The following is a 25,929-nucleotide window of genomic DNA, read 5'->3' on the forward strand; positions in this document are numbered from 1 at the left end:
GGAGTTGTAGACAGGTTTTTCAGGTCCTACATCCATTTCTCCCATTCTGTCTACTTTTTAGGAAGCCTGTATTACTGTCTGCAGTTTTCCTGATAGTGAGCCAGCTGTCCCTAAAAACGCAGATATAGTGCAGAAAGATCTCAGTCTTTTAAATTTTTATACACTATTCCAGACCTCGCTCAGCAACTGTAGCTCTAGCTGATCCCACTGCTGCTAAGCACCTAGTCATTTCCAATCCTGCTCTTTGTGATAAGGATGAGAAGTTAAAGCACAAAAAACGATGATAAACTGAAGAAAAATGCCAAAGGAGCGATAAACTGCACACTACAAATGTAATGAAAATAAAAGCAAAATACAGGTAAAGCGCTTTTTGTCCAGCTTAATAGCCAGACTTCATCAGACAAGTAACCATTTTAAAAACACTCCTATATAGTAGAAAACACCCCCTTTCATTAATTAATTAATTCTAACCAATGACAACACAACCCATCCCCCTTGGCCCTTGCTTGTGCAAAGTATGCTTTAAACAGATGAATAATAAATTATAAATGTACTACATAAATATTCAACAAGTGCTACAGTATTCTCTATTACATATAAAAGGGCACATCTAAAACAACTTATAACTTATAACTTAAAAATCATACATAAAAAAAGAATAAATATATATGATTCTTTCTCATTACCATTGCTTACAGACAAACCATAAGGCTAAGTCTACCTAGTTAGGCTTCTCAATTTTAAAATACATGTGATAGATGTCCACTTCATTTAAACCTGGTGATCTACTTGAATCTAAACAAAGCTGCCACAATAACTCATATTTTTCCAATAGTAACTGGAAGGGACCCCCCCCCACCACCACCATAACAGGTACCACTTGATGTTCATCGTGTTTCACTGTTGCAGTCATTACACTTGGGTTATCCTGCTGGCAGGCTACCCGCAGTCGTCCAGAATTCCAAAGTCTAGGTCCGGCGTCAGTTGCTGTCTCCTCTTCCCAGACATCAGTGCGCCAGGGGTATAAAAGATGCAGCCAACGTCATTTTCTTCAGTCTTTCTTGCCGCGCGGTGCCCGAAGCAAAAGCAGTTCGCAAGTGCCAGTCGGCCGACTCCTGAGATTTTCTAAATAGAATTTCAGAACTGAAGTCTTCAATAAAGCTAAGTACCCCGTTGGGGAAACTTTTTCTTGCTCCAGACCGATGTCAGTAAATCTTAACAATTGTATTTCTTGTGAGAAGCAAATACCTCATAAGGATTTTCACTCTTACTGTATTCCTTACCTAGGCCGTGACCACGACATTGCTAGTTGTTGGTTTTGTGCTAGATTCAACCAACGCATTATTAAGCGTCGGTTTGATTTTGCCTTACATTACTTTGGCCGAAGATTTAACTATATAATGCCGTCAGAACAACCGATGACCGGAATTCATAAAAAAACGTAAAGACAAAGAAAAGGACAAGCATCCGAGGTGCAAAACCGACGAAGAAGCCTCTTCTAGGCCAGTTGCCAGTTCGCCGGTTCTCAGTGAGGCACTTTCGCAGCCCCTGACACCCGCTACCTCAGAGCCACAGGCCGCATCCGACTCCCATGTGGAGACACCTAGGCCTCTGTAAACTTAAGGTGTTGGACCTGCCGAAACTATTCCCTCAGATGGGTCCGGAGCCGCTGAGCAGGCATCGGCTTCTGAGGGTGTTTTCAGACCTTCACAGCTTACTATTAAGTCCACTACAGCAGCCAAGGCAAAGTCAAAAACACCATTAAAGACAAGGAAACAAGTACAGCATTCTCCTGGACAGTCATCCATGCCAAAGAAACAGATGCTTAAAATGGCCGAGGACCTAATTACTTTGATCAGGGGTTCCCATCCCCCTCCTGATAAAAGACCTAGGCAAGACACTGACTATGACTCCTCTGACCAGGTTTATATTTCCTCTGATTCCTCTTCGGATCAAGGATATTCTCTCTCTCCCTATGAGGACTCTGATGCAGAAAAATCTATACCTTCAGCCTCTCCGCCTGAGGATTACTCTTTTGGGGAAACCTTGCACACAATGAGGGAGCATTTCCATTGGGAGAGCCAGGATTATTCAGAATCCAAGGAAAGGCTCAGAGACTTTATTTTTTTGCCTCAGCACAGGCCCCTGGCTATTCCCCCTGTGCTTGATATTGTTGATGATGTTTTCTCTGAATTCAGTTTGTGTCCTGATTCTTTATCCCCTGCACCAGTCAAGCCACACAGGTACTACAGGGTCCCAGACTCTCATAAATCTCTTTATAAAAACTCTGCTGCTGACCCAGAAACAATTTCTCAGGGTCCCAAAGGGGTTAAGGCTTCCACTGCAAAAAAAACCCTGCCCCCTCTGATAGGGATTCCAGAGCTATGGATAGATGGGGGAAAAAGTTTACACTTCTGCTACTTTAGCTGTAAGGGCTTTAAAACTGCCAGTTCACATGCTTAAATATCAACAATACCTAATGTCTTTGTTAAAACAGAAAGCGCTTACAAACGTAAAATGTCCTGACAATAAGGAAATGCAGGATTTATTGCATGCAGCTGAACAAGTGTTTAAGCATACTCTGCAATGTGCTTTTGATTCATTAGAGGCTTCTTGCAGAGCCGCAGTTACAGGCTCTGTCATTCGAAGGCATGCTTGGTTAAAAGAACAAAGTTTACCTGATCATGTTAAAGTAATATTATTGGATGCTCCACTACAGCATGATATTTTGTTTGGTGTTAAGGCAGAAGAGGTGTTAAAGAAATTGGAGGATAAAGCAAAATCAATGCAGACAGTAAAGGATTCCTTACAGGTTCAGCCACTTAGATTTAGCAGAAACTGGCCTTCTAAAAATTAGTCCTTTCCGTTGTCAGACAGGCCACAGAGAGGAGGATACAGATGCCCAAGAGGCAGATCTCAGCCCCAAGGCTCATACAGACCTAAACAATGGGGTGCTTCAGCCCCCAAAGGAGGAGAAGACAAATCACAACCTTATAGGAAATAGTCCCAGTGACTTCCCTCTACAAATGCCAAGCACTTACCTTTTGGCAGCACCCTTAGGGGGAAAGCTAGAACTTTTCTCACAAAATTGGCACATGATCACCCAGGACAAATGGGTACTGAATATTGTTTCTCAGGGTTACAGGTTCCACTTTCACACCCTTCCAAAATCAAAAGGTATGCCAGACCTGCCACAAAATCAATGGGCAGAGGCACAAAAACAAATTTCTGCTCTCATGGACATGAGAGCTATTCAAAGAGTACCACAGCAAGAACAGGGGCAAGGATTTTACTCAAGACTTTTCCTGGTACCCAGCAAGGACAAAGCCTGGAGACCAATACTGGACCTGTAAATCGTAAATACTTTCCTGGATGTTCCGAAATTCAAAATGTTAACACTGCAGCAACTTCTGCCCATGCTGGGCAAGAAGGCTTGGCTAGTTACTTTGGACCTCAAGGAGGCATACCTGCATGTCCCAATCAGACAATCTTGCAGAAAATACCTCGGATTCATAGCTGGCTCAATGCATTACCAATTCTCTGCACTGCCCTTTGGCTTATCTACTGTGCCCATGGTCTTCACAAAATGCATGGCACCAGTAATTGCATTTTGCAGACAAAAAGGAATTCAAATATATCCCTACTTGGACGATTGCCTTATTCAAGCAGAGAGCAAGGACATTCTACTAAAGCATCTGGCGTTTGTAAAAAGATTACTAATTTGCCTAGAGTACACAGTAAACGAAAAGAAGTCAAAACTAGTGCCCTCTCAAGAGATAATATTCCTGGGTGCAAGCTTAAATACAACTGCCCAGATGGCTTATCTCATGCCAGACAAGCAAAGGCAACTGACTCATTACTTTCAAATGATGGCAACAAAGACCCAGCCCCATGCAAGAAAATTTCTGCAGGCTCTGGGCTTCATGGCATCCTGCATTCTACTAATTCCATATGCAAGACTGCATATGAGGAAACTACAATGGTATCTAAAAAGTGTTTGGACTCAACATTGCCACAGCATGGAAACAATTTGTTTGTGTCTTTCGGCTTTTCCCGGTTAGGGATCGCCACAGCAGAACTCCGGTCCGCTAATGATTGGTGGTGGATTTTAATGTACCGGGTTACCAGCCCTGATGCACAACCTTCAACGAAGGCACGCCCCATTCACGTATGCCTCCACACAGAAGACGCTGTAGCTGAGAATCGAACGGGACAACATCTTGCTATGAGGCGAGAACACTACCGCAGCACCACCACCACAGTGAAACAATAATAACTCTTATTCCCTGCCTGCAACAGGAGTTTCGATGGTGGGAACTGGCCTGTCACCACAACAAGGTACAGCCTTTCACCTTACCCACAGCCAGGCAGACAATAACAGATGCATCGGATTATGCCTGGGGTGCACACATGGCAGGAAAATGTATTCAGGGCATATGGCCCAAGGAACAAATGCATCTCCACATCAATTAAAAAGAGATGCTAGCTGTACAGCATGCCGTGACAGCCTTCAAGGATCTACTACATCCAGGACAACTATTACTAAAGACGGACAATACCACAGTTATGTGGTACATAAACAAGCAAGGGGGCACATTTCCTACCCCCTCTGCAGGCAAGCCATGACTTTGTGGAACACAGCACTGACCTATCAAGTACATCTGCAGGCACAATTCCTGCCAGGAAAGAAAAATACTCTGGCAGACGAACTATGCAGAAATCTCATGGATCCTCACGAATGGAAACTAAATCCACAGGTCTTCAGCATGATAACAAGGAAATGGGGACACCCAGACATAGATCTTTTTGCCTCCCCTACAGAGATTCTGCACAAGAACTTATCACTCACAAGCATGGAAAGTGGATGCTCTATCATTCAGCTGGAAAACACTGACAGTTTGTCTTTCCTCCACTGCCTCTTCTTCCCAAGGTGCTCTTAAAAGTCAGACAAGAGCAGCCAAAAATGATTCTGATTGCCCCAGACTGGCCACGCCAGCACTGGTACCCAATTTTAAAGAGCTTGTCTCAAGGCCCAGCCTGGGCTTTACCTCAAATTCCTCATCTTCTGACTCAACAAAACAATCAGATTCTGCACAGTCAACTCAGAACCTTAAATCTGGCTGCATGGCAGATAATATAGCCACTCAGACCACACTTCTCTCTAAAGCTGTTATGGATGTCATTTTAGAAGCCAGGAGGCCCAACACTAGGAAATATTATGCAGAAAAATGGAAGAGATTCTGTGCTTGGAACCAGGCACAAGGACTCTAACCACTTGTTCCAAATATACCTCAGATGTTACAATACCTAACTGAGATGCTGGAAAGGCCTATCCTTCTCATCAATTAAGATCTATGCCTCTGCCATTTCAGCTCATTACAATATGGAACCTCCTATTTTCTCTCATCCACTAAGACAGTACCTCAGAGGGGCAAAAAACATAAGACCCCCAAGGAGAGCACCAATACCTACATGGGACCTCAATTTTGTTAGAAAAGCTCACACTGCCTCCTTTTCAGCCAGCCAATACAGCTGATATACAATTCTTATCATGGAAAACTGCTCTGCTTCTAGCAATAACTTCAGCAAGAAGAGTCTCAGAGTTACAGCCATTAATGGCAGTGGAACCTTTCATCATTTTTCATCAGGACAGGGTTTCTCTAAGGACAAACCCAACATTTATGCCAAAGGTAGTATCCAGTGTGGCTCTTAACCAAACCATTCATTTGCCAACATTTTATCCAAATCCCCAGAATAAAGGGGAGAGACTTCTGCATGCTTTGGACATACACAGACAGCTACGCTTCTATTTGGACAAAACAAAAGCTTTCAGAAAAACTGAGCAACTGTTTGTAGCTTATGCTGCAGGATCACAAGGAAAGCCTATCTCAAAGCAGACTGTTTCAAAATGGATAGGACACTGCATTCATTTCTGCTATTCACAACATGGCAAATCAGTGCCTAAGGGCATTAGGCCACATTCAACCAGGGCAGCAGCCACTTCAGCAGCCTTCCTCAGAGGAGTACCAACCAAAGACATTTTAGAGGCTGCAACCTGGAGTTCAGTGCACACTTTCACTAAGCACTACCACTTACCTCTCTACTCTAAATCCAGAGCAGGCTTTGCCACTGCAGTTCTGCAGGTTCTTGTAGCCTCTCCTAATCCTATTTAGGCCCAGCCACCCAACCTCAGCTTTGGGATTCAACCCAAGTGTAATGACTGCAACAGTGACACACGATGAACATAGTACAGTTGTGTACCTACCATAAATGTAGATGTTCGTGTGTATTCACTGTTGCAGTCCAGGTTACCCACCCACCATCCCCCTTTTCTTTGCTGGGACTTTTCTGTACTTCTCTATTCTTTACAACCTATGTGGTGTATTTGCTTGTAGATGAAGGAAATGTTTATTTTAGTACATGTATGCTTCTTGGCATAATTTTGTAGCCTACCTATTTGGGGGCACCTGACATCTGGGGCAAGAAAAACTGAAGAAAATGGCGTTGGCTGCATCTTTTATACCCCTGGCGCACTGACGTCAGGGAAGAGGCGACAGCAACCGACGCCGAACCTAGACTTTGGAATTCTGGCCGACTGCCGGTAGCCTGCCAGCAGGATAACCCAAGTGTAATGACTGCAACAGTGAATACACTCGAACATCTACATTTATTGTAGGCACACAACTGTACTTTCTATAGACCTACACAGAAAGCTATGGTCAGGAAATCTTTTACAATGGTTGCTAGGGCGTTCTCTAATTTCTCTTTATTTATGCTATATATGTGTTCATACACTCTTTCTTTAAGCTTTCTGTCGGTCTTCCCGATGTAAAATGCGGGACAATTTTGGCACTGGGCAAGATACACCACAGATTTTGAATTACAATTGAACCTTCCATCAGTCCTATAGGTCGTATCCCTTACTACAAATGAAGCTCCTGAGGCCATGTATTTACAAAAATTACATGAGTCGCATTCAAACATACCTGGAGTCTTATAAACCTTCTGTCTATGCCCCTTCAGTATGGCTTTCATGTTTCTACCCCTTTTAAAAATTAGGGTTGGTCTATCCTCTAATTTCCCCACGAGTTCACTGTCAGTTAATAAGAGGTTCCAATTCCTCAGTAAAATTTCCTTAATTCCACATGAATCTATACTATAAGGGGTAATAAAACTCATCCCGTAATCTCTTTTCTGCCTCGGAGTCTCATAGTCCATTGCCACCACAACAGAGGTGTTAACATCCGGTTCTGCATGTGTTCCTATCATATTATCTATCTGACATCTACTTAAAATGGGTTTATATATACCAACTTTTCTCCTGTGTTGTACTTCATGGACCAATTCGAGAATTAATGTTTCAGGGTACCCTCTAAATAAAAACATCCTCTTTAAAACTTCACATTCTGTTATGAATGCATCATCCTCAGTCACCATTCTAGCTGCTCTTACTAAATGGCCTTTTACAACGGACTTTGTTTGGTGGGTTGGGTGTGAGCTAATGAAATGCAATAAGAAATTAGAATATGTTGCCTTTCGATAGATCTTAGCAACATATTGTTTCCTAGTTCTATCTTTCCCCACGTCTATGTATGAAATCTTATCTTGCTGGAAGTTGCTAGTAAATCTCAAAAAAAAATAGTTGTATTATTTAAAGTGTTTAACAATTGTTGAGCATCTATTTGATCCCCTTTAAACATAAAAAAATGTAATCTAGGAATCTAGTGTAAAGACCAATCTTTTCCATGATCTCCCCAGAAAAAATGAACTGATGTTCCCAGTGGGCCATCACCAGGTTAGCAAAACTTGCTCCACATGGTGAGCCCATTACCACACCCACTTTTTGTAAGTAGATTTCTGTGTTGAATAATACAAAGTTGTTTGTCAACACTATGTCCAACAGTTCCTCCATCAGTCTAACCTCAAGTTCAGGAGCCCCATGCCATCTTATTCTCTCAAGTACCCACTCAATTCCTGTTGTCCATGGTATCGAAAAGTATAAGTCTACAACATCAATTGTTAAAAAATTCACTTCTTCCCTAAATTGACATTCATTAATAGCAGCCAGAAAAGCCCATGAGTCTCTACAAATTTGTTGTTCCTTAGCAACATATTTCTTTAGAGTGCAGTCAATCAGCTTTGCTATAGCATAGGTAATAGATGATCTAGCATCTACCAATGCCCTCATGTATCTTAGGTTTACCAAACAATGAGGGAGTTTTTGGAGAGAGTGTGGAAAGGCAGTTAAATGTTTCTACATCTATCAATCCGTCAATAAACAGATCATGTAAGAACATTTTAATACAGTTATAAGACACATGTAGTTCATTTATACTCTTTTACATATGTTTCACTTTCCAACACTCCTCTCATCCTTTCATTGTAATCATCAATGTAAGTCCCCCTCCCTTGTCTGGTTTTAACGTCCTAATGGGCAGTAACTTAAGTAACTGCAGTGCTTCCCTTTCTTTATCTGAAACATTCCAATCATGCATTTTTACTGAATGGTTCATTAAAGCCCTGAAATCAAGCTTGCACAAATGTTCAGATAAAAGAAGTAAAGGGTGCATAAGTGGATTATACGTCTTAATACCCTTGTAGTGTTCTGTTGTTCTATTACTTTATTGCCAAACATCACATTTAAATTATGCTTATGGGTATATAGTTTTAAATCCACTAATGTTGATGCCAAATTCAAACGAACTGATGGAATAAATGTAAGCAAAAAGTTCAATTAAAATAGGGTCTATATCAAAACTGGACAGGTTATAAATTTTAAGGTCCCCATCTTTATTCATTAACACTCTACATTATTTACATATTTTCTTATTGCTTTCATCCACTTCTTCAGCTGTTACCTTCTCTTTCTGTTGTTGTTGCTGTTATTGTAGCCCTTGGCCGCCCCTCTCATATTGTAGGACCGTTGATGGTTCTGTCCTTTGTTGTTGTTAAAACCCTGATCGCCATTGTACTGTTCTTGTTGTTGATGTACATTTTTCTGCTCGTTAGGGTTGGTAAAATTGTTGTTTAAACTATTACTCGTCATCCAGTTTAAGGTACTAGCCTCCAATGCTGCTCGCCCTTTTCCTGTACTGTTGCTCAGCCTTTCATTTGGTGATGTCACTTCCTCATTCAAATTAGTTCAGTTGCTATTGAGCATACGTGGGTGTGTATCCCTTTGACCAATAGGGGCTCAATTCTGCGAAGAAGGTGGAACTGGATATGCGGACCTGTTTTTGTAGTACCTAAGGTCCCTATTCAGTTTTTTAACTTTGTTTTCCAAGCATTTCTCAATCTGTTGGTTTATAGAGGAGAAAATCCTCTCATAGTCATATTAGTATCGACAAAAGTCACCATCCAATTTGATTACTCTGTCTAATTCGGTAGTTTCGGATGCTAAATTATGAATTGTAAACAAATAGTGTTTACACATTAAATTCAGAAGCTTGAGCCCGTGCTTGTTAAATAACTGAATTAATTCCATATGGAAGGCAAACCCTGCCTCCAGCCCTGTCAGATATTGCCATGACCGGAGACCTTTGGGTACCACTCCTTCCTTCCAACATTCATTAAAATAGTTAACTTCTACTTGTAGTTTCTTCAATTTGAGCAACTCGTAATCCAATATCTTCAGATTGGCTGTAATTGGAACACTTCCCCCAGATGGTTGTCCAGTATTCACGTCCTCTGTGCCCGGTTTAAGGAACGGCTGGTCCCTTAACCAGCCTGCAAAGTCCGGAAGACCAATAAGCCCCAAGGAAGTCCCTCCAGCCACCAAACCTTCTTGTGGCAAAATCCGATGGCCAGGTGTTGCCCCTTGAATGTTTTCCTGTTGGTTATCTCTCGATAGATGAGTTACATTTAAATTGGCTGAACTAGTGGCATTGCCTACCCCAGAAACCGCACAATTAGGGGAATTAACTGTGTTCACTGCTAGTTGGGGATTTGGTTGAGTTAAGCTGTCCACTCGAGCTGATATGTCCTCCAGCCATTGTGCCATCACTTCTAGTAAGGCAGTCAGATTGCCTACTTCTGTTGTGGATGAATAGGGGTGGTTGAAGCAGCTGTGATAATAGTTCAATAGAACAAGTGGTACCTGATATGGGGGGGGGGGGTCCCATCCAGTTACTATTGGAAAAATACAAGAAATACAAGTTATTGTGGCAGCTTCATTTAGATTCAAGTAAACCACCAGGTTTAAATGAAGTGACATCTAGCACATGTATTTTAAAATTGAAAAGCCTAACTAAGTAGACTTAGCTTTAGGGTTTGTCTGTAAGCAATGGTAATGAGAAAGAGTCATATAAATTTATTCTTTTTTTATGTATGATTTTTAAGTTATTTTAAAAGTTGTTTTAGATGTGCCCTTTTATATGTAATGGCGAATACTGTAGCACTTGTTGAATATTTATGTAGTACATTTATAATTTATTATTTATCTGTTTAAAGCATAATTTGCACAAGGGAGGGCCAAGGGAGATGGGTTGTGTGGTTACCTATTATATTCTCGAAAGGCGACAATGTCAAATCTGACATTGTCAACACGAGAATAGCGAAAGTGCAGAACATTGAATGGGTAAACAGAAATCTCCGTAAAGGGAGATTTCCATTTACTTCAATGTAGTGTGGTTTCAGAGTTGGTATATTTAAGTAATGGGGGGTGTGGGGGGCTTGCCCCCCTGCCTACACCCTTTAGATTTTCTTTCTTTTTAATTTATTTTTTATGAACATTTGAAATTTTAATGGTTCGATCATTAAAGGTCGGCTTTTAGTGATTCGAACCATTAAACTTTTGATGTTCTAATATAGACCCGGGATGTGTTGTCATTTGTTAGAATTAATTAATGAAAGGGGGTGTTTTCTGCTATATAAGAGTGTTTTTTAAAATGGTTACTTGTTTGATGAAGTCTGGCTATTAAGCTGGATGAAAAGCGCTTTACCTGTATTTTGCTTTTATTTTCATTAAATTCGTAGTGTGCAGTTTACCGCTCCTTTGGCAGTTTTTTTTCAGTTAAGGATGAGAAGTTATTGATGGGTATGGGGGGAAAAGTATATACTTCTCTAGCTTTGATTTTTCATAATCTTGGATTGTCATCCTGATATGTTAATGTTTATAATGACTAATTGTGAAAGTATGATGAATGTTTTAAATGCATTTCCTTCTTGTATGGAAAAATCTGCTTTAACTAACTTAGTTTCTTTTATTGCACAGAGCCCTAGTCATTGTTGACGGTCTGTGTATGACTCTGTTGATACTCCTTTCCGGGGCTATGGCCACTGGCACTGTTTTGAGGAGATTTGCATGGCTGCATTCTGGGAACTTCACAGGTGATGTTAAAAATGAGATTTTAAATTCACCCTTGTATAGAAATTTAGTGTTTAGCTCCTCTGCTGCAGAAGTGATCAAAAAGTGTCATGAAAAGGGCAAGTTGATCCAAGGAATCAATTTTTCAGCCCTCCTTTTCCACTCTTTCTCCTCTTTCTTTTTTGGCAAAAAGCAGAACAGTCTTCAACAAAATACAGGTAAACAGATGAAAGTCTCAAACCTCCCAAAATCAAGAACAGAGACCTTGCAACCGCCACCCCCACCCCCCTCACAGTGGCCCCCTTTTTTTCTTCCAGACAGTCCTAATCTCCATTTTTCTCACTGACAACAGATAGTTTAAAACAGATGGGTTCCGAAAATTGTCCATCAAGATTACATATGGCAGTGGGAGGAAATTCCTTCTTTCCAGTGGGTCATTCCTCATTCTCCAGATTAGACTATTTTGTTTCCCAGTTCTTCATCACACACTGTTCCAAGGAGTGATGGAACCTGTGCCTCCTTCCCAGGTGGGAAAGGGTTTCTATTCAAGGATGTTCTTAGTCCCAAAGAAAGAAAATGCTTGGAGACCATTTCTGGATCTTTCTTTCCTAAACTTGTTTGTGATAGTGCTCAAATTCAAAATGATGTCACTCCACAACCTGTTAAATTTTCTTCCTCTTTTTTAAGTTTTGTGGTAGCACTTGACTTACAAAATGCTTATCATCACATCCCTATTCATCCAGATTTCAGATGTTTCATAAGGATTTGTGTGTCTGGATCACATTATCAGTTGTCTTTCTTACTCTTTGGACTATCATCTGCACCAAGAGTGTTCACAAGTATCCAGGTGCAGTCATAGCTCATTGCAGGCTACAGTGTAACTTGATTATCTTTGCAGATTCTGTTTCAAAGTGTCAGGAGCCTCCCTCTTTGGTGAGAGATCTCTTACATAGGCTAGGATTCCAAGAGAACACTCAAAGGTCTTTCTTGACTCCTTCAAGCAGGATTGTGTTTTAGGTCTCATGGTGTTTGTGATTCTCATGAAATCCATGCAAGACTACATACGAGAAAGATGCAGAGTTATCTGGAATCTTAGTCCCAGCAGCAGCACCCTTTATCTTTTCAAATCCCATTGCTGGGGTATGTCAGAAGAAAAAACTGTTTGGTGGAGACAACAAATATCCTTGTTTCCAAGTCTTCCATTCTCCCTCTCCTCCAAAGCAGTCAGTCACCACAGACACTTCAGACTTTGCTTGGGGAGCCCTTTCAAGAGGGATAAAGGGGACAGGGGTGTGGGGCACCAAGGACAGATGCAAACACACAAATATCTAGGAGATGCTTGCCCTGATTATAACACAACTCTCTGAACCATTTTGCCTACTAGCTTAGCTTCTTCATGTGGTTTCAGACAATACCACAATCGTGTGGTACATCAACAAGCAAGGGGAATCAGGTCATACCCCTTTTGCAGAGTAGCTGTGTTAGCTTGGCATATAGCTTCACAGAACAGTCTCACTCTGGAGGCATCCTACATTCCATCAGAGCAAAAATGTGTGACAGACAAATTAAGCCGGACTAGGGCAGACCCTCATGAATAGAAACTAGATCAGGGGTCTTCCAAGATTTGCTCCGTCTGTGGGAAGTTCCTCAAGCAGAACTTTTCATGTCCTCTCTGAACAATCAACTGGCAAGATTCTGTTCCAAGACTGTGCAAGAAGGCCTAGAAGACAAATGGCTTTTCTTTTCTTTGGACTTAGCTCTCCTGGTGTTTTCAAGAATTAAATTCTGAAAACAGAAATATAAAGTGTTCATTTAACAAGAGTTTTTCCAATTCATTGCACAAGTTATTTATTTATTTAATGGACAGTTTTTTGGCATGGATCGAAAACTTTAAAATGGAACTGAATATAAGAAGGACTTTGTATTAAATAAAGATTAAGGGATTACAACTTTTGGCAACATCAGCTATAAAATTATATTTCAGATTTTAAAAATGTTATTATATAGTTGGATGTTTTAATTAATATGATATAAACTAAGAACTAGGGAGACACCCTCCATGACAACATAGGGGTGGTGACCAATTACTCTGTCCTCTTCTATTCTTATTGGACCTTCCCCGCTCCCCTCTAAGGCCCCTATGATGTCATTGGGAGGTGGATAACATATTCCCTCCCTAATATTCCCCAGTAAAAGCTCTTGATTTTTCTTACTCTACTCAGTCAACTAAGCAGTGCCCATCTTCCAATAAAGTATCTTTCACTAAAGAAGGAAGCTGTGTACTCACTATTTATTTATAATAGATTTTTTAGACATCTTTATTGAGATTAAGCCCCCTTCCATAACAAGGGCCTTTTACTGACATCATTTAAGGTCAGAAGGATGAAACAGAACTCCAGACCACCAGATCTCTGAAACCACAAGGACTGACAAGACCCAGAGACATCAAAGGAGGCACCATCTAACACAGAAGACTTTGCTACTAAAAAAAAAATCCACACCACATGACTGAACAATGAGATAGGCAGCTGTTACTTTGCATTTATTGTATATGGAACAGGGTTAATTTACTCACTCCCGCTTGTGGGACCAGTGTTATTTCAATGTGTGCTGCTCTGGTATAAAATATGGTTATGGCACTGTGTTTGTGCAGCATGTCTGATGGCACCACTGTAAAATAGTTTTCTGCTGTATTACTCAGATGCTTGCTGCTGCTCTTGCTGCTGAGTAGAGCATCAGTGCTGCAGGGACAGAGTCAGCAGTGTTTTAGTTTTTTTGTCATATCACTCTACAGTTGTAGAAACATAAGTGTAATACTCATCTACAAGCTGTTGGTCAGGGTCTTCTTTTATGTACCTACTTTGTATCTGGAGACTTAGGTACATATTGAGCTAGATGCAAAAAAAAAAAAAGGTCTGGGACAATTTTTGGTGAACCTGGGAGATATTTTTCTTTCGGGGGACACAACCGCCAGCAGTCACCCCCCAAACTTAAGTATAACTACTCCAAGGTCACACAACAGTGGAAAAGAAAGTAATCTCCACTTTTGCCAAATGTTGTTTCACACATGCCGAGATTACTTCCACCAATTGGTAGTTGATAAGAGGACTCAGTAGAATGATGCATTCCCAGAAACTTAAACGTACGCAATAGTGTTTGCATAATTCCATCATTTTCTAGGACCGTACTTATGAATGCACTTCTTAGCTGTTCATAGGTAGGTACTAGGCTATTAGCCCTAGGGCCTATATAAGCCTAGCCAAAAAGTTACCCTGGCTTTCGCCACCCAAGAAAATTATTTTCCTGTGCCCCTGTCGAGCAGAGGCACAGAAGTGATCCCCGGGGTGAATTTCCAATTTCCCATACAATCATCAAGATTTTTCTTGAAGAGTGCTAATGAGGAGCTCTGTGTGACATAGGTAGTCTGTTCCAGAGTATGGGAAGTCTCTGGGACAGGAATCTATCCCTCCAGCATGTTCTGTTTATTGTGGTGACAAGGATTAGGTCCCTACAGCGTGTAGCTCGGAGGGATTGGGATTTCTTTAAGTGGAGCATGTCCAACAGTTCTGGGTTTGACATAGCTTTATATGTTAGGCAGAGATCACCTCTGAGTAGGCGATATGCGATGGAATAAAGCTGGAGTTTTTTGAGACGGTCTCCGTAGGGCATCTGTTTGAGGCCAGTAATCCTCTTTGTGAGGTATTTCTGTGGCCTTTCCTGTTGTTATAGATGTCTTGTGAGGTACATACCAAAAGGGGCATTATACTCTATAATGGGTCTAATGAGTGATGAGTAGAGGGGAACAGTGACCTCTCTTTTTCTGGATGAGAAATCTTTTGTGATGAGGTGTAAGCTTTGTAGATTTTTTTTTTCTGAGTAGAAGGAGTAGACAAGCATTTAGACATTTCTGACAGAATGTTTCATCTTCAGAGTATAAAAGGGAACATTGGCTCTGATGAAACTGAGATATCTGTCATCCTGAAAGTTCCTGGTACCTCATGCAAGGTTGTACAGTCACAAAGTGGCACTTCAGCAATGTCAAGAACCAGTGACAGTTTCCTGAAGACAATGATTTCTATTCCTAGGTATGTGAAGAAAAAATCTCAAGGTGATAGATTTAAGTCTGTGCATAGGAATGGCCTTACTTATTATAAGTTCAACTAGAGTCAAATGTCAAATAATCTCTGTGGATTATATTTGGGGAACCATTTCCAGTTAAAAATGATTTACTTGGAACTCTTTTACAGTGTTATAGAGGTTGGGCTTCCTCATATCAGATATGAAAGTTATGTACTTAAAATAATGATAGATCTTTAGGAGCAAGTTCATCCTCCATAACATACCCACCCACTTACTTGAATTCTCTTACCTCTAGCATAGGTGAGCTCTAGCATCTATTTTCTCCTTGTATTCTAATTTAGACATTTAGTGCATCACATCAATGATCTGGAAATGCTTGTTGGACACTGGACGTCATAGAATAGAGAAATGTGTTTGAAGCCTTGGAAAGTTTTGCTTACAGTGTGGCCCTAATATCTGCAATGTAAATTTTATTTTCTTTTATTCCTTCTGAATACTAAAAAAGACAAATTTTATAAGTGTGGAGACATGCACACAGTTGAAATGGTGTTGTTTCTTTGTCTTGTGTATTGTTAACTCACGCACTGCACTATGTATGTAAGGTTGAGTTTTTACGGATCTTGTCCTGTTGTTTCCTAAAAATTCTAAAAGCAGAAGAGAGACCTTGACATTTGTCGGTCAGGTCAAATTAAAGTCAGATTGGCATTAGAAATTGTCAAACTGCAAAATTTTGCAAAATAGTTTTGAAGTGAAAGAGTGCTGTTATCAATTCTATTCAGTGTAGCAATATACAAGCTATAAAAACATTAATATGTGGTGGTGATGTGACTTCAAACCTAAAATGAATATGCTTGTCTTCATAAAAAGTTGACAGTTTCATTCTTCTTATATGTTATACCACAGACATTACAACATTTTTTGTCATTTATAGTTAAGATTCAATTAATGCTTTACTGGGGCAAATAGTACCATATTCTAAATATGCTTTTATAGGTAACTGCCCCGATGTCTTTCCCTGAAAGTGTCATGATGTATTAATGTCAGATGATTCTGGAGATAACAGCTCTGTATACAAGGGTAAGACCCCCAGTGACACATGTATTTGTTTGTATCCTCTCAGTGCCAGTGAACCATAGCCAGACTTGGGGAAGGATTTTGTACTGTGAGAGCTTGATGTCATTTTTGCCATGTGAATGACAGCTAAGAGCAGCATAGTGGAATTTGTCACTAGGGCCTCACAGTGCCTGATTCTCCAGTTTGATTTGTGGATTTCTACTGTGTGTGTGTGTGTGTGTGTGTGTGTGTGTGTGTGTGTGTGTGTGTGTGTGTGTGTATTTATTTTGCTGGATCTTTGCTTTTCTCACACATTTCAACATCATGCAAAGAGGTCTTCCAATGCTAATCATTCCTTGGTGTGTGTATTTGTAGTGTACATTTGATTGTAAATATGTCTCGTGATGAACTGGTGTCCCATCTAAGATTGTTTGTTGCCTTTCCCCCACTGTTTAGATAAAATGGGTAGTGAAAATACTAACCCTCTCCTGATAGCATTAGATCCTGCCAATGCAGTTTTAACTGTTTCCCAATTTTAATGCCCATCTCTTATGAATAGTGATAATACACTGGAAAAATTTGCAGCAAGTGCACAGTTCTCAATATCCACCATTTCCAAAGCATACCTCTTTAGATTTATTGAACTTCCCACATTGTACATTATTTGAAATGCAAAAGTGGCATGTTTATATTTTTCGACCTTTGATGTAAGAATTAACAGAATTCTATTGCAAACCAGTATTAAGCATTTGATTTTGTGTAGCCCCATTCTGAAGGGGACCCATACTGGAGTCTGTGTCAAAAGACTGAAAGTTCAAAAGACTAAAAATCAAAATATCTAAAACTCAAATTACTGAAAACATTTTTAATGGAGGGGCAAGCCCCCCTGCACCCCTCATGTGGGAGGCTGCACCTCCACACCCGCTGATAATTACATATACCAACTCTGAGACTGCGCAACAGTGGAGAAGGGACAAATTCCATTTTCAATATTTTGAGTTTGATACCTTGATTTTCAGTCTTTTGAACTTTTGATCTTCTGAAGGGGACCCATGTACTACCATGACTGAAGGCTTGCACCAAGTTTATCCTTTTTCTAGCTGGTTGTGGTAGGTAACTTGCCTCATATTCACTTGTCCTAAAATATTATGGTTTTGACAGGTGTTAGTGTGCATGATTGTGTTAAAATCATGAAATTCCTAGTGTGTGAAGAATTATAAGATTGTTTATGTGTGTGTATATATATATATATATATATATATATATATATATATATATATATATATATATATATATATGTGTGTGTGTGTGTGTGTGTGTGTGTGTGTGTTTATATATACAATTTATCAGTCTGTTTAATGCTGTATGTTTATTAGCTTATAATTCAGATTTTGCGTTTACTTTCTTTTTTAACTGATTGCTTCAGGATACACAGCTTGTAGTAGAAGCTTTTAAATCTGGATTTGAACCACCTGGAGATATAGAATTTGAGGACTTCAGTCAACCTATGCAGCGCACTGTGTCGGAATCTAGTTTATCAAACTCAAAAGGAGAAGGACGATCTGAAACCAAAGGCAAACCCAAGGGCAAACTTTGGCCTTTTATTAAAAAAAATAAGGTACAGACTTTCAGAATCCATTTTCTTTTTAACCAAAGGGTACAAATAATTAGAATTGCTTAGCATAAGATCTGAAAATTTAGACATGTATTTTTTTCATGCAATTATAATAGTACAATTTTGTTGTGCTGCTGACAATGCATTTTATTTGATTTTTTTTATCTTTTTTTAGTTTTGTTTATATGTTTTATCAGTTTAATTTTATTTTAAGAATTGTTTTAAAAGTTGTTCTCGTCTGCATTTTGATTTTATTAAATTGTTACTGTTATATATTATAGTTGCCATGGTTCTTTATGTTCACGTTTTGCAAGTAACATGCATGCCAAGAAAACTAACCCACATTTCTTCTTGCTTTCTTAAGTTCACCTGTTATTACTTTTAATGGTCTTTGCATCCCATTTCATTGTATTCCTTTTTCACATTTGCTGATATAGTCTACTCTTCTATAAGACAGTCTATTTTAGCATGCATTATAAATGTGTGGCTGATTTATAAATATTTAATAAATGGCCAAAAGTATTTTAAGAAAATAAAAAAATAAATCTGACTTTTTCAGTTTGGTTAGGAGAACAAACATCTAAAGCTTCATATATCTAATTGTAAATATCTAGTTAATGTATTCTCTAGTTTTTGTCCCTGTTTTAGTTTGATAGCGGTTTCCTTGTACCGTTGTAGGAATCTTTTCACGTTCAGTATCTCATCAGTATTTATCAGCATCATTTTCAAAACGAAAATTGCACTCCGCATTTGCTGCTGTGCTTGGAACTTCCAGAGATTTTCCTGCTAGTATTTTCAGTTCAGAAGTAAGAGTAGAAGGAGTATGAGTAAAGTCTGGAGGTCCATGCTGTGGCATGTGACAAGCCAAGAACATTAGTCTGTTTTGGACTGAAGAGTACAACTGCAATACAGCTAAATTTTCACATTTTTCTTCCATTATGTTTAGTTGTACAATGTCTGAGATAGTCGGTCAGGAAACAACCTTCTCAGTGTTCAGAGTGCCATTTCCTCTCTTCACTTTATATTTCTGTTTATACTAAATTTTATGGTTGCCATTGTCAGTGGTTGTTTAAACATTTGCAAAACAGGTGCTCAGAAAGCAAGAGTGATTGGACCTTTTCTCTCAGGACTCATAGACTAGAAGTCTTTAATCCAGTGTTCTATAGCAACTGTCTTTATCAGCCATGCATATATTTCCTAACTCTGCTTAGAGAACACAGTGATAGGCCTGATCACAAGCTGCAGCTTCTTTGGTCATGGCCACCTACTACATATCCCAGTAGCTGCGATCATCTTCTGATACTTGGTTTTAACATTAAATGACATTCCCCTAGTGTCACACTTTCTGGAGTTGGGATGTCTCCCCCTCTTAACAAAGATGTAGCTGCATATCACCTTTGTGAGAAAGCATTTGATAACCTTTTATGGACCTGGATAACTTCCTGTACTGGCAACAGAATAGTGCAGCTGGATTTGAGAAAACCGTGGCACTTCTGCCTTGCCTTAATTTCATATCTCAGAGCCTTTGTGTATGTTTACTGTTTATTATACTTTGTTAATGGAGAATGTTCAGCTAAAAATTCCCTTCTTCTGTAGGTGCCTGGGTCAAAATGCACCAACAGTAAGAGCATATGGATATATTACAGCAGAACTAAAGCAGTTATAAAAGATAGTACAAGATTCTGACATTACTTCTGTTTCAGATATATAGAAGTAGATGTTGACTCCTCCCAACCAGATTCCAAAACAGGTAACACTAGGGCTAAGGTGCTGCCCTGAGCCTTTAATAGTTGCCAAAACTTGGGCAAATCTAATGGAGGTGCAGTATACTTCTTCTGGTAATGTATCCAAATAAGGAAGTGCATGTGGCTTCTGGGCAGGACATTTGCTATTGGAAGGATCAGAAGAATCACAGCACTTTAAGCAAATGTATGTAAAATTAGCACAGCACACTGTGATCTGTGTGTCTATTCCACCATGCCGGCAATGTTACATAACACCCACAAATGTAAAGGTTCTGGGAGGTATTTAGGCTTTAGAGATTACAAATCTTATTCTGCCTCCTTATTACGTTATTCACGTTGCATGGGTGTGAAGTACAGCTTATACTGTGGACACTGTTGTACATCTCTGCTTATTTTGATAGCGACCCTTTAAACAATGGCTGTTGCTCTGGGCATGCCCCTGAGCCAAAAAATGGAAGAAAATAAGTGCTTGTTGCCCAGTCTTCTTTCATTTATGCTGATTGATTTTTTGCATTTTCTTTTTCACTATATCATCCCCATACATTGTATTCTTCTGAATTTGAACATTGTTGGACAGAATCAGAATATGCATTGCACACACAATGTATTTCGGTAATGATGAGTATTATAGAATCACATTATGAGTGGTATGCAGTGTTGTACATTAGTGTAGCAAATAGTCATCTCTCCTTCCCTTTGCTCATGCATAGTTGGGAGTATGAATTTGCGATATGTTAAAATATGTTACTTAATTAGTGAGACTTTGGCAATTGTAGATTTTTGCAAATATTCCAAAATACATGTTTGTAAGAGATGAGCATTGTTATGCAGTGATGGAAAAACAGTTCCATTTAACAGAAGTAACTTCAGTAAGGGTCCTTTTACAGTTATATGCGAGACAGGCACTCTTTAGCTAAGAACTATTAGATTAGCTGCATGCATTTTGCAGTAAGTATAAGGAAAGAATAGCCAGCCAGCTAAATCTCTGACTACAACTCAGTCAACCCTAGCTTGATTAGTTGCTTGATTACCTTTTTATTGCTACCTTAGGGAAAGAGAAAATGATAAATTTTAGCCTGCTTGCCTCTGTTTAGGAGGAGGGACAGTACATTTTCCCAGGCACATTACCATGACAAAATAATTGGAAGAATTGGGATCATACACAGAGATGCTGTCTTCTGGGTATATCTACTCATGTCATATGGAGGCATGTACACTGATCATGTGGCAGTTTGCACACTAGCCCTCTGAACAGTATAGGGTGTGCACAGGGAAAAGAGAGATACAGCATGTCAAGTTAACCTCTAAGATCATCACTGTTGGCTGTCATTCAAAATCATCCCCTGCGGAAGATATATTGTCACCAGTATGGGAAGTCCTGGCAACCCCTGCACAGAGGGTTTAAAACACCTGGATGAAGTCACTTAAAGAATCCGCAGCACGAAATGGAGTTGGGGCTCAAAGAGCACCACACAACTGAAGAAGAAAGCCAAGCCCTAACCGAATGAGACCCTGTGGCAATAAATAAATTAGCAACTATTTGGAAATAATGCCAGCAATATATGGCTTCTTTCAGAAATGTTTGTGTGAATAAATAAGCTGCTTAATACACAGCTTTTCCTATAAATGTTATTGTCGGTGTATCCTCAGAACTTTGGTGTGTTAGGTACAACTAGTAATGCAGCAAATTTATTAATTCTTTTTTGTATAATTTTAAGTTTCTCGCAAAGCATAGTTGTTAAATGATTGTAACTGTAACTCTGCCAGCAACATTTTAGGAATGAGCATAATTTCTCCTTTCCCTGGCCTCTGACTACATATATGGGTATCTCCTTCCTAGTATCACTGGTTGGAATTATTTGAGGTATGATAAACACCAGGGATCAGGACTGCCTAAATTACCAGTTCTGGCTTCAAGGGGGAGAGTCAGTATAAACAAGCATCACTGAGCCGTCAAATAGATTCTGGCTTCTACAGGTGTTACAGGCTTAGGATATTTTTTTTTTTTCATTTTTGTACACTTAATGAAGTAGTTAACTCCTTTGGACTGTTGGGCCAAGATATATATACTTGTTGTTATTCTAAACTGATGTGTCAGTGTAGTGGATACAGACTAAAAATAAACAATTTTTTTCTCTGATGAAAATATCAACTCAAAGGTTACCCCAATGACATTTTGTAAATCTAGGCACGTGGATATGTTTTTAGTCTGTTACAGGGCTGTCTGTACAAGCCATATGTTTCCTGCGATTTTACTGGTTTATTTACTTTGTAGGATTTGTTTTCTGTGCTATTTTAGCTGAAGTAAATCTTTCTAAAAGGAGAAAACAGAAGAAAATGTTATCCTTTTGTTTTATATAAAGAAAGCACTGAAGAGTCTTGTGCATCATGTCTGCCAGTTGAGAAACCATATTTTTCAAAGCCAGAACGGATTATCATGTGTTCTAGTCCTAGGAGGAGCATTCTAGTGGCTTCAGGTCTTTTTTAGATAAACTTTCCACATGACAGAAAATATCTTGTAAATCTTCACCACTAGAGAAGCTGTGGACAGATGCCCTTTAAAGAACTATGTTTTTTTTCTGTTAGCACTTTCAGTATGAAACACAGGATAACTATGAAGGATAAAACTGGAATTTTCTGTCAATTTAGCAATGAAGATAATGGGAAATAATTTTGATAAAGAGAACATTTGAAATGATTCCTATCCCGATGATGTAACTTTTGAGTCACCTTGCATTTGCTGTTGACTAGATGTTCTTCGTGTTTCACTGTTGCAGTCTTCACACTTGGGTTATCTGCCTGCAAGTAGCCCTCAGTCGGCCCGAATACCAGAGACTTAGTATTTCTGCATCAGTTGCTGTTGCTTCAGGACTGACGTCAGGTTGTCAGGGGTATAACAGGCAGCCAACACCATTACATCAGTCTTTCTTGTCGAGGAGCCCGAAGCAGTTCGCACAAGTGCCTGTCAGCCGCTACCTGAGTTTTTATTTCCAAACTAAAGCTAAGTACCCCGTTGGGGATCCTTTTTTCTTGCTCTAACCAATGTCAGAAAAAGTTAACAATTGTCTCGCCTGTGGAAAGCAAATACCACACCGAGATTTCCATTCTTACGGCATCACCTGTTTAGGCCCAGACCACGGCGTACCTTGCTGTCGGTTTTGTGCTTTGTTCAACGCCTGAACTATTCGTCGTCGGGCCCTTATTGTTGCTAAATACTTTCGCTCTCGATCTCCGTATTCCGAAATGGCTTTGGTAAGCCATCCGACTACCGATCTTCCGAAAAAAACGTAAGGATAAAGACAGAGACAGACCGCACAGGTCCAAAACTGCCGACGACGCTTCCGTTAAGCTAGTTGCCAGTTAGCTGGTACTCAGTGAGGTGCTTTCGCAGCCCCTGATGCCCGCTTCAGTGGATTTGCAGGCCGCTACCGAGACCCATTTGGAGTCCGGTATGCTGTGAGACTCTTTTTTGACTATGGAACCTGTGGATGTCTCTGCCTTGGATGGGTCCGGTGCCGCTGTGCAGGCACTGGCTTCCAAGGAAGTTCTTCTGATTACCGATACTTGACACAAACCGACTTCTTTCGCATCTTCAGTTCTGTCTAAAACTACCAAGTTTCTAAGGCCAAGAGTATGAGCTACGCCTAAAAAAACGACGACCCAAACTCAAGCACCTGCTTCTTTGCCACAGCATCAAATGCTTAAAAAAGCAGAAGACCTGATTATGATGGTTAGGGGAAGCCAGCCTTCTCCTGCTAAGAGAAAAAGACCTGTCCCCAGCAGCTTTAACTGACCAAGAGTCCGACGACTCTGAGGTTTCTGAATATGAAGACATGCCTTTATATGCTTATGAGGATTCAGATGCAGAGGACTCCATTCCCTCTGCTTCCCCTCCAGAGGATTTTTCATTTGGTGAAACCCTACATACCTTAAGAGAGCATTTCCACTGGGAATGCCAGGATTATCCTCAGTCCAAAAAGAGACTCAGAATTTTTAGACTTGCCGCAACATAGACCTTTAGCTATCCCTCCTATGCTGGATGTTGTGGATGATGTCTTTATGGAATCCAGTCTAACTCCTGATACTTTACCCCCTGCTTCACGGAAACCAGACAGGTACTACACTACAGAGTCCCTGACTCTCACAAATTTCTTTTCAAAAAATCCTACTGCTGACCCAGAGGTCATTTCCCAGGGGCCTAAAGGTATAAAAGCAACTACAGCTAAGAATCCCACCCCTTCGGAGAGGGATTCCTGAGCTTTAGACAGATGGGGTAAAAAAAAGTATACACCTCTGCAACTCTCGTCATTAGGGCATTGAATTGCCAGTTTCACATGCTGAAATACCAGCAACATATTATGGAACTTATTAAACAAAAATTATCTACTTTTACAGACTGTGCAGAAAATAAAGAATTACAGGAGCTTATGCATTCTGCAAGCCAAGTCAACAAGCATACCTTGCAATGTGGCTTTAACGCCCTAGAAGCATCTTGCAGGGCAGCAGTCACTGGTTCTGTACTGAGAAGGCATGCTTGGCTTAAGGAGCAGACCTTGCCAAACCATGTCAAATCAAAATTACTAGCCGTGCCTTTGAACAAGGACAATCTGTTTGGCACCAAAGCAGAAGAGGTTCTAAAAAGATGGAAGAAAAAGCTAAGTCTATGCAGACAGTCAAAGATTTTTTGCAAGTGCAGCATCCAAGATTCAGTAGGCATTGTCCCTTGAAACATTGGTCCTTTCCAGCCCCCTCAAAGCCATCTCAAACTAGACCCAGGGAAAACAGACCCCCCCCCAAATTACAGTCTCAGGGTATGCAGAGATGTAAGCAATGGATTACCTCCTCTTCTAAAACAGGAAGTGCTAAGCCACCCCCTTATGGAAAGAATTCACAATGACTTCTCAACTCCTCTCCTTTCCTCTGCCCAAGTGCTTGTGCTCCTAGGAGGAAAACTTGCCCATCATACAAAAAACTGGACCTCCATCACCAAAGACCGATGGGTCCTCGACATTTATCCCAGGGGTACAAATTTTACTTCCACTCACTGCCAACCCCAAAAGGGTTCCCAGACCTTCCTCCAAACCAGTGGGCAGAGGCACAAAACCAAGTTCAATCCCTGCTCTCCATAAGGACTATTCAACCTGTTTCTGCAGAACAGATAGGTCAAGGGTTTTATTCCAGACTTTTCCTGGTACCTAGAGAAGAGGGCACTTGGCGCCCAATCCTAGATCTCTCTATTCTAAACACCTTCCTGGTGGTACCAAAATTCAAAATGCTCACCTTTCAGCAGCTTCTTCCTATGCTGACCAAAGATGCCTAGTTAGACATTCTGGACCTAAAAAAAAGCCTATCTGCACATCCCTATCAGGGACTCATGCAGGAAATACCTACGTTTCAGGGCAGGATCTATGCATTATCAGTTTTCTGCACTTCCCCTTGGCTTATCCACTGCTCCCAGAGTCTTCACAAAATGCCTGGCTCCAGCCATTGCCTGTTGCAGACAGAGAAGAAAATCAAATTTACACTTACTTGGACAATTGGCCTGATTCATGCAAACAGTCAGGAAAAGCTGTTGCAGCATCTGACATTTGTAAAGAACCTTCTAACCTCCCTGGGGTACACTATCAATGAAAAGACATCAAAACTAGTCCCCAGTCAAAAGATTGTATTCTTGGGAGCAAGCTTGGACACAGCATCCCAGATGGCATTATTTACTCCAGAAAAGCAAGCCTATCTAACAGACTACTTCACTCAAATGGCCACCAGAACCCAGCTATCCCCAAGGAAAATCCTGCAGGCCCTAGGTTTCATTGCCTCTTGCATTCTGTTTATGCCATATGCCAGACTGCATATGAGGAAACTTCAATGGTACTTAAAAAAAATCGTTGGTGCCAACATTCTCAGGACCTGGAAACTGTCATACCTATCATACCTTGTCTAAGGACAGAATTTCTTTGGTGGGCAGCAGCATGCAACCACAACAAGGGACTTCCCTTTATTCAACCCCGCGCCACCCAGACCCTAACCACAGATGCATCAGACTATGCCTGTGGGGCACATCTGGATGGCAAGTGCATTCAGGGCCACTGGAGCCCAAGTCAAATTCAACTGCACATCAACCAAAAAGAGAT

At 40.3% G+C, this 25,929-nt stretch overlaps 1 protein-coding gene across 1 annotated transcript in view; it reads left to right on the forward strand.

Annotated features, from left to right (window-relative positions):
- The window catches only part of FNBP1 (formin binding protein 1), a 2,646,599-nt gene that overhangs the window by 1,393,495 nt on the left and 1,227,175 nt on the right, over window positions 1-25,929 (forward strand). The window contains exon 9 of the mRNA XM_044058144.1: window positions 17,865-18,056. Within this exon, the coding sequence (XP_043914079.1) occupies window positions 17,865-18,056 (192 nt within the window). The remainder of the gene's footprint in view (window positions 1-17,864; window positions 18,057-25,929) is intronic.

The sequence above is a fragment of the Protopterus annectens genome, chromosome 16.part0 (assembly GCF_019279795.1).
Source record: "Protopterus annectens isolate FY-2018-M chromosome 16.part0, PAN1.0, whole genome shotgun sequence".
In the NCBI taxonomy this organism is placed as follows: Eukaryota; Metazoa; Chordata; order Ceratodontiformes; family Protopteridae; genus Protopterus; species Protopterus annectens.